The 14,919-nt window shown below is 42.1% G+C and overlaps 1 protein-coding gene across 1 annotated transcript in view; it reads left to right on the forward strand.

The window, feature by feature from the left end:
• Positions 1-14,919, forward strand: part of LOC139924225 (chloride channel protein 1-like) — a 47,363-nt gene that overhangs the window by 26,092 nt on the left and 6,352 nt on the right. Inside the window, exons 14-22 of the mRNA XM_078290192.1 lie at positions 1,342-1,411; positions 2,531-2,641; positions 4,694-4,907; positions 5,422-5,555; positions 5,730-5,821; positions 7,642-7,734; positions 8,890-8,977; positions 12,378-12,460; positions 14,376-14,420. Coding sequence (XP_078146318.1) covers positions 1,342-1,411; positions 2,531-2,641; positions 4,694-4,907; positions 5,422-5,555; positions 5,730-5,821; positions 7,642-7,734; positions 8,890-8,977; positions 12,378-12,460; positions 14,376-14,420 — 930 coding nt within the window. The remainder of the gene's footprint in view (positions 1-1,341; positions 1,412-2,530; positions 2,642-4,693; positions 4,908-5,421; positions 5,556-5,729; positions 5,822-7,641; positions 7,735-8,889; positions 8,978-12,377; positions 12,461-14,375; positions 14,421-14,919) is intronic.

Raw genomic sequence — 14,919 nt, forward strand, 5'->3', positions numbered from 1 at the left:
ATGACAAATGATGTGTAGAATGGTAATCTGCTCTGTTTTAAAATGGTAATCTAGTGTTCCTCACGAATCCCTTCAAATCAAAATGAGAAACCCCAGCATGTGGCGCCTATGCGGGGATGCTGGTGAAACACACACACACACACACACACACACACACACACTCACACACACACACCAAATATACAGAGCTATTGTAAAGGTAGTCATTATCACTGATGAGCTCTCTGCAGCCAAGAACAAAGCATATTATTACGTATGCTATTTTGAAGTTAGATTTGCATTGATACACAAATTGTTTGGTGACAAACACTCTCCTAAGAGACATTTGAAGAGGGTTTTTTTTAGCTTTCATTTACCCAAGTAAATGCTGAGCACGTATGGTGTTTTTCACCAACACCCTGCTTCACATTCATGCAGTGACACACTCACCTGCGCTGCCCAGCACAATCAGACTATTTCTACAGCTTGGTACAGCTTGGTACAGCTAGATTAGCTGCCTTGCTCAAAGGCACCTAGGTGGGATTTTTTTGACAGAGAGGAGAAAGTTACCCAATCACCCCCTACCCCCCGATTTTCCAGATTCAAACCACTGACAAGCCCACTCACTTCTGTAACCCATTAGGTCGTGATCAGATAGGAGATTTGTTTCTGTTGCTCAAACGCAAAGCGCAGCTGGGAGCGTCGCTGGTAACAGAGAGTGGGAGCTCAAAGGACATCAGGACTTCACATCAATCTGGTTGCTATGCAACACGACAACTTGCAAGCTATCTAATTAGCATTAGGTAGGTAACCTGTAGCAACAAACGGAATAACGTTGAAAATAAAAACGGACAAGAGAAAATTATTGCTTGCTCTTGAAGAAGAGGTTGAGGAGCCTGGAGTCTAGAGCTCCGCCTAGATAGAGCTGTTTCTCTATTTTGACCTGACAGCGGAGCAGTTTGACCAGTTCTTCAGCTTGTGAATCTTAGGATGGTGACATTGACATAATGCATGCTGTGGCTGAAGTTGAGACATGTTCAACTTGGAGCCCAGCGCTGTGCCCCAAAATGTGCCGTGTCCAAAACATGACGCACATAGTTTGGACGAGACTCATGCCTGCTGCGACCTAACCATTTAAAATAATAGAAAAAAGTCATTAAAATAAGCGTCCTATGTGATTGCTGCCGCTTGCTGAGTTACTTTTTGATGGTGACCATCAGTGTTTCCCCCACCTTTGTTAAGGCAGAGGGCCACGCTGCCGTCAAGCTACCAGCCCACTTAAGATTATTCGATTTTTTGTTGGTTTCCATGCAGAGTTTTAGTGTCACCTGGTCTAAATGCTGTTTCACATCTCTTCTGCAGTTCTGGATGTCTGCAGTGGCCACCACCATGCCCATTCCCTCTGGGGCCTTCATGCCCGTCTTCATACTGGGTGAGCACAAACACTTCCCTGGCAACATAATCTTTTTCATATGCATGAATGGTAAACAGTTAGGGCTGCATGAATGTGGCTAAAATGATAACCTTGACTACTTTGCTATAGATAAAGTGATCATGGTTATTATTCACAATTATTTATCTTGATTATTTGGAGGACAAAATAATTTTACTGTATTTTTTGCATCTTATTATCAATATTTTGACTATTTTCAAACATACCAGGTGTTTTAAATGTTACCAAAATGTTTCAGTAATGCAGAAATACCAATATTCTTTGATTAGCTATTGTGGAAACTGAAATCAAAGGATTATGCATGATTAATTGCGCTGGCTACTCTTCAGTGTAGATTTTCCCACAGTCTCACAAGCTGGACTTTATATTTTTAAGGTTCAGTTTCTTATTTCATTAACATTCATATTGCATATCAATTTATTATTATACAGAATCAACATTTTAAGAATTGGTGTTTATTTCATGTAAATTCCAATTCATCTCTTGTTTTTGTTGTGGGATGTGCTTTGGAGCATGACCTTTACCAACGCTTGTTTTTAAAGTATTCATCATCACCAACAGTAAACAACTTCAAAGAATATGTTGGGTCATATTGTGATTTTGTTTTTGTTTTTTTCCTGTGGTTTTGTAATGATGCGATCTTTTGCACCAGATTTTTATTCACTTTCTGAATACTTTGTGCTGTTGAACCAATTACATAATTACCATTATTTTTCAAATATTGGATCAACATGTCGGAAGTGATTTCTCCATCTTCCTTTCCCTCCTTCCACCATCTGCTGCCAGAAACTCTTTCAGCTTTAGCTCCGTTTGCTCTGGAAGAACAGAACCTCTTCCTGTTTTGTGCCGTAAAGCGATCCAGCAGATTTCCCTCCAGATCCACCAGGTGGAGAAACTATGGAGGATGAGAGTAGAGGCTGATAGAGGCTGACAGGCTGACCGCTGATGGTCTCTTCTTTTTTACTGTAATTAAACTAGTGTCTCAAAATTAATGCAGTAATGATTTATTGATGTTAAAATGCTACATGTAGCACCTTTAAGGTAATTTGTTTTTATTATATCAATTTGGAATGGAACTTTTGTCTTCTCCTCATGCAGGCGCTGCGTTCGGCAGGCTGGTGGGGGAGATCATGGCCACCCTGTTTCCTCATGGGATCGTGTTCGACGGCATCCTGTACCGCATCATCCCTGGAGGGTACGCAGTCATTGGTTAGTCTCCCTTTCCTCCTGCTCTTCTTCCTCCTCCTCTTCCTCCTCTTCCTGCTCCTCCACCTCCTTCTGTGTAACATTGTTCTATCAGGGTATCCATGGGTTCTCAAAAAGGCAGAAAAAGTCTTAAATTATCTAAATTTAAGGCCTTAAAAAGCATTGAAATGTCTTAAATGCAGTAATTAGAGGTATTTTTTCACCGTGTTATGCAAGTTTATTTTTAATTACATTTCATTTTAATGCAACTATAAAATTTGTGGTATTGGCAGATTTTTTACATTGTGATATTTAGTCGAGGCAGAGTTGGAAAGTTTGGTTTTATTTTCTTATGTTGTATTACATTACTGTACATCACAGTAGGTTTGGCCCACATGCATGTCCACTCTTAGATTGATACGGGACAGGGTGAATAAAATATGACAAACACATTGGACGTCATGTCCCTAACTATTTAATTTCCTAGTGTCCTTCTTCTAATTCTCATTTATAGTTTCACAACTTTCATTAGCTTTGTTCAATCAGAAATAGCCAGCTTTTGATTTTTGTTTCTTTATTTTGGTTAAATTGGTCTTAAATCCAGTTCCAGGTACCATCAAAAAGGTCTTAAAAAGTCTTGAATTTGACTTTCTGAAACCTGCAGATACCCCATCTATTGATCTCCACATCTTCCTCCCCCTTTTCCTCTTCTTCCTCCTGCTGGCATTCTGCCCTTCCTCCTACTCCTCTTCCTCCTCTTATCATCTTTTCTCTTACCGTTGATGCTCCTGCTTCTCCTTCTCCTCCTTTCTGTTTCTTTCTCCCTCCTCCGACCTCAAATTGTCTACCTCTTCTTCCTCATCTCCCTCCTCTTCCTCCCTGTCCTCCTCTTGCTCCTCCTCAACTGTCAACCTCCTGCTCCCTCAAGTCGTCACCAGTGGTCAAGTCGTCCTCTTCCTTCTTTCTCGTCACTTCTCTCATCTTCTTTCCTCTCTCACCTCTCCTCCTCATCTCCTCCTCCTTTCCTGTCAGCCTCTCCTGCCCTCGACTTGTCACCGGTTGTCAAGTTGTCCTCCCTACCTCCCGATCTTCCTCATCTCCCTCCCCCTCTTCGTCATCCTCCTCCTCCTCCTCCTCCTCCTGTCCATCAAAGCATGTGGTCGCTTTGCTGTGACAGTGAAATGTCATCATGCGTTCCCCCCGCTGTCCTCTCCTCGGTCGTTGACCCAGAAACGTGGCCTTCCTTCAATCCCCTCATGTTGCCCTACAAAGCCCATCCCTCCTCTCTCCCACTCACCCCCTCCATCCCTCCTTTCTTCCTTCCCTTCCTTCGCTTCCTCCCTCATCTGCCCTTCCTTTCATTCATCCTTTCATCTTTCTCTCTGTTGGCTCTGTCCATCAATCATTCAGACCTGCGGAGGCCGATACGCCATCTCCCCATCTCTCTATCTCTCTTTTCATCGTCTCTCTCCCGCATATTTTGCCTTTGACCTTTGTTTTCTTTCCTGCTTTACATGCCTCCTTATCAGTCTAGTTTCGCTTCAAAACCCTTTCGCAAATCTCCTGTTTCGTCTTCATCTGAGACACCCTCTTCCTGCCTTTTCACCTCCCCCTCTTTACTCCTTCTTCCCTTGTCCATCCTCTTCTTCTTCCTCCTCCTCCTCTTCTTCTTACCCCTATCCTCCTCCTATTTCACCCTGTTCCTGTCCTCCTGCCCACCATTCCCCAATCTCCTGATCTTTCCTTTTCCCCATGTCTCCTTTTTCCTCTCCTTCCTCTCCCCTCCTGTCCTCCTCTCCCTCCATCTCACCTCCCAACTCCCTTTCTCCCTATCTCATACTTCTTTTTCTCCCTCCCTCCTTCCTCCCTCTCTCAATCACCTCCCCTTCCCCAATCCTCCTCCCAACTCTTTCCTTCCTTCTCCCCTTCTTCCTTTCCTCCCCATCACTCTTGTTCCTCTCTCCATCCCTCCCTCCTCTCTGTTCCCCCATCTTCCACCCTTCCTTCTCTATCCTCTCCTCCTCCCCCTCCACCCTCTCCTCCTTCCCTCTCCATCTCATCCCGTGTCTCTGACAGGAGCGGCAGCGCTGACCGGGGCGGTGACCCACACGGTTTCCACAGCGGTGATCTGCTTCGAGCTGACGGGCCAGATCTCCCACATCCTGCCCATGATGGTGGCGGTGATCCTGGCCAACATGGTGGCCCAGGGCCTGCAACCCTCCCTCTACGACTCCATCATCCAGGTCAAGAAGCTGCCCTACCTGCCGGAGCTCGGCTTCCGACACATCAGGTTCGTGCTGATCTGATGTTTCCATCGGGTGGAATAACAACTCCTTCCTCCTCTCTGGAGCTGGCGAACAGAGCGGAAATTTTGGGAAATACCCCCAAATTATTGTAATGCATATAAAATCCTTTGAAAGGTGACATAAAGAAGCAAGTCAGTGGGTTTTCCATCCTAAAGTCTGAGATCAGATCAGATAACACTCCAATTATAAAGGGGCTTCAGGGCGCAAAGGTGCCAGTCTGGGTCTTGAAAGCTGAAGAACGCAATTTCCACTCGCAGTTGATGATGAAGGAAGCTATTTGCTTGTGCAGTGCTCTTTTCGAGGGTGTGTTTGTTTCACAACTTGATTTGCATAAACTTCTTGGTGATTAAGATGAAAACTCTGTTCTCTTAACTCAAGCAACTCCTAAAAAATTGCTATCTCGACACATTCTTAGTGAATCTGGTAAACATACAGTTGTGTTTGAAAGTGGTTTCAGCCCTCTGTGTGTGTGTGTGTGTGTGTGTGTCCTTCCCACAGCCAGTACAGCATCTTTGTGGAGGACATCATGGTGAGGAAGGTGAAGTTTATCTCCTCTCACTCCACCTACAGAGAAGTCAAACACCTGCTGGACTCCACCTCCCTCAACACAATCCCACTGGTCGACTCAAAAGGTAAAAGACTTACACTTACTTATTTATAATAGTCTATAATAATAAGTTTATAATAGTCCAGTCTAGAATCCAGATTTCCCCAACTTCAGGTGACATTCAGTTGGTATGAAAGAGTATGAAAATAAGCCTCAAACTGTGTGCGATGGTCCAAGTGATTTTCCCTCCTGGTTCCAGATTCTATGATCCTATTGGGCAGCATCGACAGGGTGGAGCTGCTGGCTCTCTGTGATTGGTGGCTATCACCAGAGAGGCGGATCCTGATGCAGGTGAGGACACTCAGGGACACTTTTTAGAAAGCTACTCCTGAGTTTAATTTATCTTAATTTACATCTTAGGCGTTTAGCTGACTTAGGTACTTAACTCTCATCCAGAGCGACAGGCTGCTGATACACATTGGCTGTTCCGGGGATCAAACCTATGACCGTTTTGATACGAGATGCTCCTTCTCACTATTTGCCCACACAGATATAATTTGGCTTAAAAATAAATAAATGTTTCGACTGCTTGGGCTCTCCTTGGACTTAAAATGAATATTCAGGAGCAGAAGAGGAAGGGCCACACAGTCAAAAAAGTTTTATCTGCTTGAATTTTCTGCCAGATTTACTTAAAGATGAACTGAATTGATTTCTAATACAATAACTCAAGAACAACACATGACAGAAACTTCATAGTTACACCACAGGTTCCCCGTATAGGGTCGATGATCTGATTAGATTTTGGAGCACATCGCTGCATAAATATGCATATTAATGAGGAAAAACAAATTTTCTTGAAACTATTCTAAGTTCTTAACGCTTTAAGATACAGATTTCCTATTAGTCCTGCCCATCTGTTACATGAAGACAAGTATGTTGACATAGAATTATTTTCTAATTAATGTTAGCTTAATTAAAGACCTCCTTAGTATAACTGATCATGTTTAATTTATCATGGTGATTATGGCGGGACATTAGGCAGCTCAAGTGCCTCTTGTTTTTAGCTGCAGCTGTTTTTCCCTTCATTTATATCACCTGTTTCCCTGGAGAGACAGACTCTGATGCAAGAGAGAAAAAAAAAAAAATGCAAGCCACAGGGACTTTTAGAAAAATCCATCAGAAATGAAATAATAATTTTCCTAAATAAATGTTGGCTTTCCTCAGGATATAATGAGTCATCAAACTTTATAAGTATTGATCAGTATTGATGTTTTGACCATGCTGTTTAAGAATGATGAATGTTTAAACATTTAATAAATGTTTTCTGAAGTCAATATGGAATTTGGTAAATAGTCAATATTTTCACCAAATGTGTTCTGCACGCTGAAATTCAGTCCACCACCAGAGGGCGTAAACATGCAGATCGGAATAGTTAAAGTCCCAATGAAACGGCATTTTGAGATCATCTTGCTTCCTTAGTTGGATGTATTTCCTGTTGAAACATAATTGAGACATGTTGGGACACAACACAGGGAGGGATCATTCAAAAGTGTAAACCAATGGGAGATCAGTTAGGGAGAGAAAGGCAGTTTTATTTGATGGGAGGGGCGGGATTGTTCAAAAATCTGTGATGGTTTTATGGGTTTTGAGTTTTTATTGACGTCTCCTGGTGCAGCATGAGGTCGCTATTACTGTAATGAGATGCCGTTTTCCAGGAAGTAAAAGTGATGGGCTTTTGATATAACAACACAAGAAAAAAAACAAGGTGTAAAAGTAATTTTTCATTTCATTGCGACTTAAAAAGAAGAAAAATGAGGAATGGACTAGACAGAGCTGCAGTCGGAATCAGACAGCTCAAAAAATTCAGCAGCGTCAGACCGGCCATTATGTCTTGAACTGGATCCCAATCCATCTGAACTGGCTGACAAAACTGGTGCCAGGAGCAAAATGTGGAACTATTTCACTTACAAAGCCAAAAAAGACATCAAAACTCCGCTGCTAAATTCTCCAGAAAGCTGTCCCAGTTGAGCGTGGTGACACCTCTTGTTACAGTTGTCGTTCTGTGACACTGTGATGGTTTCTCTTGTTTTCCATGCTATCGTAGGTATCATAGCAGTATGAAATTTTAGATATCACACTTGGCATTGGTATTTCTCTGGATGTGGGTGCAGGGCCAGAGCCTACAGGAGCAGAACCAGTGTGCCAAACACAGCTGGGAGTCCTTCGCCTTCGTCGATGAGGAGGAAGAGGAGGAGGGAGAGAAGGTGTGTCTCTGAATGTGTCACATTTATATTCAAACCACCAAATATCAAAGTTGTTTTTTCCTTTGGAGTGGCCTCAGCGGATAATACGGTCCGAGTCTGATTAACAACCCTTATCGCATGTCATCCCATCTGTCTCTGCCTTCTGCCTGTCTCCTGCCTTCAGTGTCATCCTTCACTCTGCTTTCCAATAAGACAGGATTGTCTTGTTGAATTGTACTTGAAGGATTTCATTCCAAAACACAATATATCCATTTTGGGGGAAAAAAGCTGAAGTTCAACATTCAGTGTCTGCAAAACATATCTCATATTATCATATTGTCAACTAAAGACTTAAAGCTACAATATGCAGCTTTCCTCCTTGAAGCAGGGAGTGTTTTGTTAGCCCCGCCCTCCTCCCCCATAGTTGGTCAAGTTCCCACCCCAACACCTGTCAGTCATCTTGATGAGCTGTCATCTAGGTAACCTGCATCTGTAAAGCCTCCCCAGGCGCTGAGGAAGCAGACGGGTTGTATGAACGGGTCGTGTCTGCCGTGCGTTTAGCTTCGCTCTTCCTGCTTTCCTCCACTGTTGTTGTTGCTGTGACTTTCTGCTCTGTGGCTGCTAGCCTCACCTTGATAGCCACAACCAGCTCAGCACTGGCCACACCCACAGGAAATGGTTTACGTCCTAAAATATCCCCAACATCATTCAAAGGCCACAGGCAGACAGACACAGGATGAACATGTATAATATATCCCTCTTATTTATTGTTATTTCAAGGTAAAAAAAAATAAATAAGTTGTGTGTTGCAGCTTTAAGTCACCTTCTCTTTTCTAAAAGTACCATCATTTGAAGGATTTAATTCCACGCTGTATATCCATTTTGGAAAAATATTGCTACCTGAAATTCATCAAAACAAATCACTCCTCAAAAAATGAACTTTTTTATGAGCAAATGTGATTTTATAAGCAAAATGACGCCTAACTTGAATACTAACCCATAATGTGTTTAACTTAACTTAATGCCAGCAGTCAGTATGGGAGAACGGGTGTCATCTCACTCAGGAAAGTCTTTTGTTTTAGCTTTCTGCTGTCAGTCATTTTATAAAAGTAGCTGTCACTTTCAGACAGTGGGTTTCTCATGTTGGAGTAAGACTTTTTTGTTTGTCTTCTGCAGGGCGTCCCGGTGCAGGAGGAGAGGAACGGCCCGCTGCCTTCTGCTAAACCACAGGAGCCGTCCGCGAACCACACCGCTACTGTTCCTGGTGAGCTAGGAGGACTGCAGACTCCTCACCTCACTCACTGGGGATGTTATTAGGTTACGTTGTATAATATGAAGAGTACTTTCACAAACACACACATATCTCCATTCTGGGGTGGGGGATCATAAGATGAAGTTAATCATTCAATATCTCTTAAATATAGAGGGTCCAGTCTGTCAAAGTGTGATCATTTTGTCAACGCAGGACTTAAGTTACCTATTATTTTTTAGAAGGTACCATGCATTATTTCAATTCAGTTTCAGTCATTTGGTAAGATTGTAGGTTTCACTTTTCTTCAAATATCAAAACTCTTCCTACATGTTTCATCAGAATCCCTTGGAAAATATAAATATCGACTGTGGTACAGGTCGTAACATATAAATACTGGACTGGTCAATTAAACTGGTTTTTATGGTGTTTCTTGTGGCAGGTTTAGGTATGATGTAGCAAAAACCCACTTTACCTGCAGATCTATATGGCCAATATTTGATCTTAGGAATTGTCTTAAGTCAAAATCTCAAAACCCTCCCCGCTCTCCATAGCTGAACTCTCTCCAGGCTCCTGGAAATTTTAAAGTTATTCCATAATTCAAGAGCAGTTGAAGTTTTTCTGCTATACTTCGGTGATACTGAAGCATGTCATCAATTATTATTATACTCTGGCTGAGTTAAAACGTTTTCCCTTGGAGTTGAATTCGAGCTGAACTTGTGATAACCTGAACGTCTGCCTTTTCTATTCCTTTGAGTTCTGTGCTTTGGTGGTATTTTCTTTTTACCGATACACAGGATCTGATTAAACCTCCCTTGAATTCCTAATCAAAAGTAAATGCTATAATTTAAACGGACCCTGGTCAAATAATTGGCAGGATTTGTTTTAAGCTGCTTGAAGCACCAGATGAGTTGGCTTTGCCACATCAGGACCAATTAGATAAGAAAGAAAGAAAGCTATCATTCATAGAAAGGTATACCAGTTTCACTTTCAATTGCTTTCTTTTGATTATTTAATTCTTACTCAAAGTAGGCTAATGAACCAGATAAACTGTCTGACCCAAGCCTAATGGATACACAGGCAGGTGGATGGAAGAATAAACAGATAGATTGGGTGGATGAACATATGGATAGATGTGTGGGCAGATGGGTGGATGATAATCTATAGATGGATGGATAAAGACGTGGATTTGTTTGGTTTTACAGTGACTCATACCTAAGCAAGCTAGACAAAAGCTTCAAAAGCGAATTCAGCTCCACTGTTTGACCTCAGTCTGTCTGATTTAACTCCATTACACTTGTGGAGTTGCGTGACATGAAGGCGAGGCCGGGGAGCGAGGGCCTTACGGGGATGTCAGAGCGAAGAAAAAATCCTATTACTGCGTCTCCCTGGTAAGCACAAACATGTCTGCAGGAATCAATATTCCTGTGTCCCCCCCCCCCCCTCAGAAAAATATGTCAACTGTTCTGACTAAGCTTTGAGTCACGGCCCAGATGGTCTATACGCCGCAGCTAACCAGCTTCTCGCATGTATTTTGGTACAATAGTTCCCGGAGGTTGGCGCTTAGAAAGTCTTTGAGGCTGAGTATGACAGGTCAAAACTTAAGAATGGATGTAACGTTGAGGACGGATATGATGTGACGCACTCTATAGCAGTGGTTCTCAACGTGGGATCCGAGGACCACCAGGGGTCCTTCATGGGGGTTCCAGGGGGTCCCCAGTAAATTGATGAATTGTTAAACTTCACCAATATTTAATTTACAAGAAGGTAGAGAATTAGAGAATGTAGAAGAATGATTATTTTGATCATAGTTTCTCTGTTATCTCTCTGCCTACAATACAGACAGTCATGAGATTCTGGACAAAATCATATCTGACAATAAAAATATTCTCAGATTTGGGTCCGAGAGACAAAATCTCATCAAATGGGGGTCCGTGGCTCTAATGTGGACTAAATTAGGGGTCCTTGATATGAAATATGATATATATATGAAAAAGGTTGTGAGTCACTGGTCTATAGCACAACAGCAGCGAAAGCACAGCATCGATACACAGAGACAGGAGGGTAAGCTAAAAACATAAAAAATAAACATGCCAGTGCGGTACACATTCATTCCCCCACTTAGAGTCACATATTTTTAGCCTGAACCATCTATTTTGTATTTTTGTCAGCCTGTCACAGTGGAAGCCATGTTGACTATAACCTGTTTGGCTGTCTCTAGTCTCAACACACTCTAAAATGCTAAGAATGAATGCACTTTGTAGTGCTAACAGCAGAAAGCGTGGATGTATCTCTGAAGCGGATGGTATCTCTTTGTGCTCTATTTCTATATCTAGTACTCTCTACTAATTAGACCATATGAGTACTAACACCTGTTCTAGTGATTATTGGTGCCTGTCTTGTGTTTAAAGGAGTCGACAGGGACACCTCGCTTGATACTCTGATGAAGACAGTGTTGAAACGTTTTCTATGTTGTAAGGCAGTAAAGAATTCTGCTTTGGAGCTATGGGAATATGGCTTTTTTTTTTAACTTTGAACCAAGTTAGCTGTACCCAGCAAATCCAAACCATGTATTTTTAGCCTGTTATTTAGCGAACCATCTATTTTGTATTTTTGTCAGCCTTTCACACTATTAACTAGGGATTGGACGATTCATCGAAATTCAATATACCGCAATACAAAAATATGACAGTACGTATCATGGGGCATAAAAATGAATGGTGAATGAATGAATTAGCTCCATGTTATTCTGCTGTAGTAATCAAAAATTAGACTTTTGACCATCACAGTTTCACAAGCTCTCCATCCAAATTAATATATTATTTGCACTTTTTTTGCACAATTGTTGTTTACATTCTAGCAAGCTAGTTTCTTTACTAGAAAGATTTGACTGTCTGATTTGTCAGACTTTGTTGTCATTGAACTTTTATTTATTACATCGTATCGTGGTTTTATCGTATCGTGAACCACATATCACACATCGAATCATATCGTGAGATAAGCAGATCGTCCCGTCCGTACTGTTAACCATGTCTACTTTAACATGTTTGGCCGTCTCTCTGCTCCCAACAGACTCTAATATACTAAGAATAAATACCTTTGCAGCCCCAACAGGCATAAAGACAGACTGCGGCGTGTTAGCTGTACCCTGCAAGCTCCAGATGGCCTGTGTGTATCTATTGTGGCTCTGTAAACTCCTCAGTAGCCTATCACATACAATACCAAACTGTTTCCCAATGAAAAGGTATCCAGGCAACAACAGCATGAGGTCAGTTTAGGTTGTCGCAGTCTGAAAACCTCCATTTGCAGTTAGAGACTTTCGAGAAAAAAACTTAAGTCTTTCAAAAGCTGCATTTGTATAATTTATTGTCCTTCACCCACTGCCTCTCTCTCTCTCTCTCTCTCTCTCTCTCAGACAAGGGTCCTCTACAGTCCGTGAGGAAAACACTCAGGAGTCTCTTCACTTCTAAGGACAGCCAGGCAGAGGGGCAATCACAGGTGTGTGTGTGTGCGTCAGTCTACATGTCTGTGCATATATGTGTACACGCACATATGTTGCCGTCCTTGCTTACATCTTTGCGTATTTCTCCATGTCTGTGTATTTTAATCCCTGTGCCCTCTCTCCAGTCTCACCTAACCATCCAGTGACGCCAGGAGCGCGCTCAGTAGCCAAGCAAATTTCCCCGGTGTAATGAACCATAGAAATGTAAATAGCCCCCATCGTTTGGCGAAGCCGTCCCAAAACCATATCCTCACATTGGCAAGCATGGGATATAAATATTTATCCATTATTTTGCGCGGGATGAATTTTTCATTATGCCGTCTGCTTTCTATTCAGGCAGATATGCATTCATCTGATTGACAGAGGCACATGAATACACAACTGCCGCGTCGTCCTCAGAGAAACTCCCCGAAGTCGAGTGTCTTTCTCTCGGCACTCTCTCATATGGAAATTGGGGAGCCAGATACTGGAGGTAGAGTCGTTACTCGGCCTGGCGGTGAGCCTGGCACGTAGGGAAGGCTATTCATGTTATCTGTTTATACGAGCGGTATGAAAACCACACTGGAAATAAGCATATGCTTGTAAGCTTGCAAGATTAGAATTTGATTTCTGTTCCTGCCCGCTGCCGAGGCTCGTGTATTACCGGTCTGATTCTCTATTCAGTTTTGGACTCCATCCTATTCCCGCGTGGGGATTGTTGTTTCGGCAGCGAGCCTAAATTCTACAGCCTTGGATTTGAAATGGACACTGGGTGGGAAATTGCCACAAACCACCAAGCCAAAGTCTGGTGAATTTTGGCTTTGGTTCTTACATTTGTCTGCTCTGCCCGCCACTGATGGCAGGTAACCAAACATCAATCTTTAGAATATCTTCTTGGCTGGTGCAATAGTTTCAGTGCCTTGTGAATTATTGGATAAGTTTAGTGTATTTAGTTGCACAGTGATAAAACACATAAACAAAGTGATAAGAACTACACAGAATGCAGAGATGCAATTGCTGATTTGTGCAGGTGAGATAAAAAAAACAAGAGGCATATAAAAATATCTCTTCATCTGGCAGCTGCTGTGTCTGGTGAATGAAAAAGTTAGTTTGCTGCTGCGGCTGGACGTAGAAAACTCACGACTGTTGCACTCTGGGAGCAAGGTGAAGCTGTTATTACGGTTCCAAGGACAGATGCAGACAACCTGTCTAGACAGTGAGGAAAGGAATGAAGAAAATATTGCTAATAAATTCAGTTTCGTAATAGAAGTTACAGCCACTGTTGTCCGACATTTCACCCTGTTGCACCCATTCAACTCAGAAAGCTGCTGTGTGTGGTGGGGGAGTAACGCATTATAAGAATGAGATTACAAATATGAGTTTGAAAAACTCGTAACTGTAATCCATCACAGTTACTGCGAAAGAGACAGTGATCCAAATACTTTTGGAATAAATAAGTGTTTAAATATTGTATTTCCTAAGGGTAAAATAAGTATTTTGATTGTCAGAATATAAACACACAGCATTTTAGAGCTTTAAAATTATTTAAAATAATGGATAATCATTGTTGTAAGTAGTGATAATATTTAAATCACAGTCTGTAAATTGGAATACTTTATCTATTCAACTTCTTGTACAGATTTTAGAGGCACGGTAATCGAAAAGTAACTGTTGAGTAATCAGATTACATAACTGAGTTGGAGTACTCCAATGGGCTGATATCAGTTTTATGCAGACAATATGAAATGGATTGGGTTTTCTGAGAGTTACTTTCCCTTGCCTCTTCTCATGTAAGATTCATAAGAGGCATTCTAGATTTAGAGGTGACATCTTCTCTCCCATTTCAGAGGGTAGAAGTGACTGAGGGTGTTCTCATGAAATCATTCACAAACATGTCTCATCTCTCGTCTGTCTCTTCCTTTTTGTCTGCAGGAGCCTTCGCATCCCCCTCTGTCAGACACAATGACACCAGAGGAGGTACGGTACTGATGGAGGGATGAATGGAGGGAGGGAGGGAGGGATGATGGATCTGCATGGTTTTACAGTATAGGATGCTGAATTTTTGCATGCATACACACACATTAGATATTGTCCAAAAGAGTGACAGGACTTGAAAGTCTGTGTCATTTTCAGTTTTCAACACATCCATGTGACTTGTTTGGGATGACACACATTTGTGTTACTTTTCAGTGTCTGTTAATTGCAACACATACTGGCACAACATTAGCCTGATATTCAGACTGAATGTCCATTTGGTTCCCACTCCATTATTCAGCTGAGATTTCCTCCTTGTTAGCCGTTGTCTGTGTGTGTGTGTGTGTGTGTGTGTGTGTGTGTGTGTGTGTGTGTGTGTGTGTGGGGGGGGGGGGGGGGGGGGGGGGGATTTTCCCTGAATCAATCACTACTGAATGTTGGAGGAAAATATTGTGGGTTGCTGACTGTTTTTTGTTGACAAGAGTTAAAGATATAAAAATAT

The sequence above is a fragment of the Centroberyx gerrardi genome, chromosome 19 (genome assembly GCF_048128805.1).
Source record: "Centroberyx gerrardi isolate f3 chromosome 19, fCenGer3.hap1.cur.20231027, whole genome shotgun sequence".
NCBI lineage: Eukaryota > Metazoa > Chordata > Actinopteri > Beryciformes > Berycidae > Centroberyx > Centroberyx gerrardi.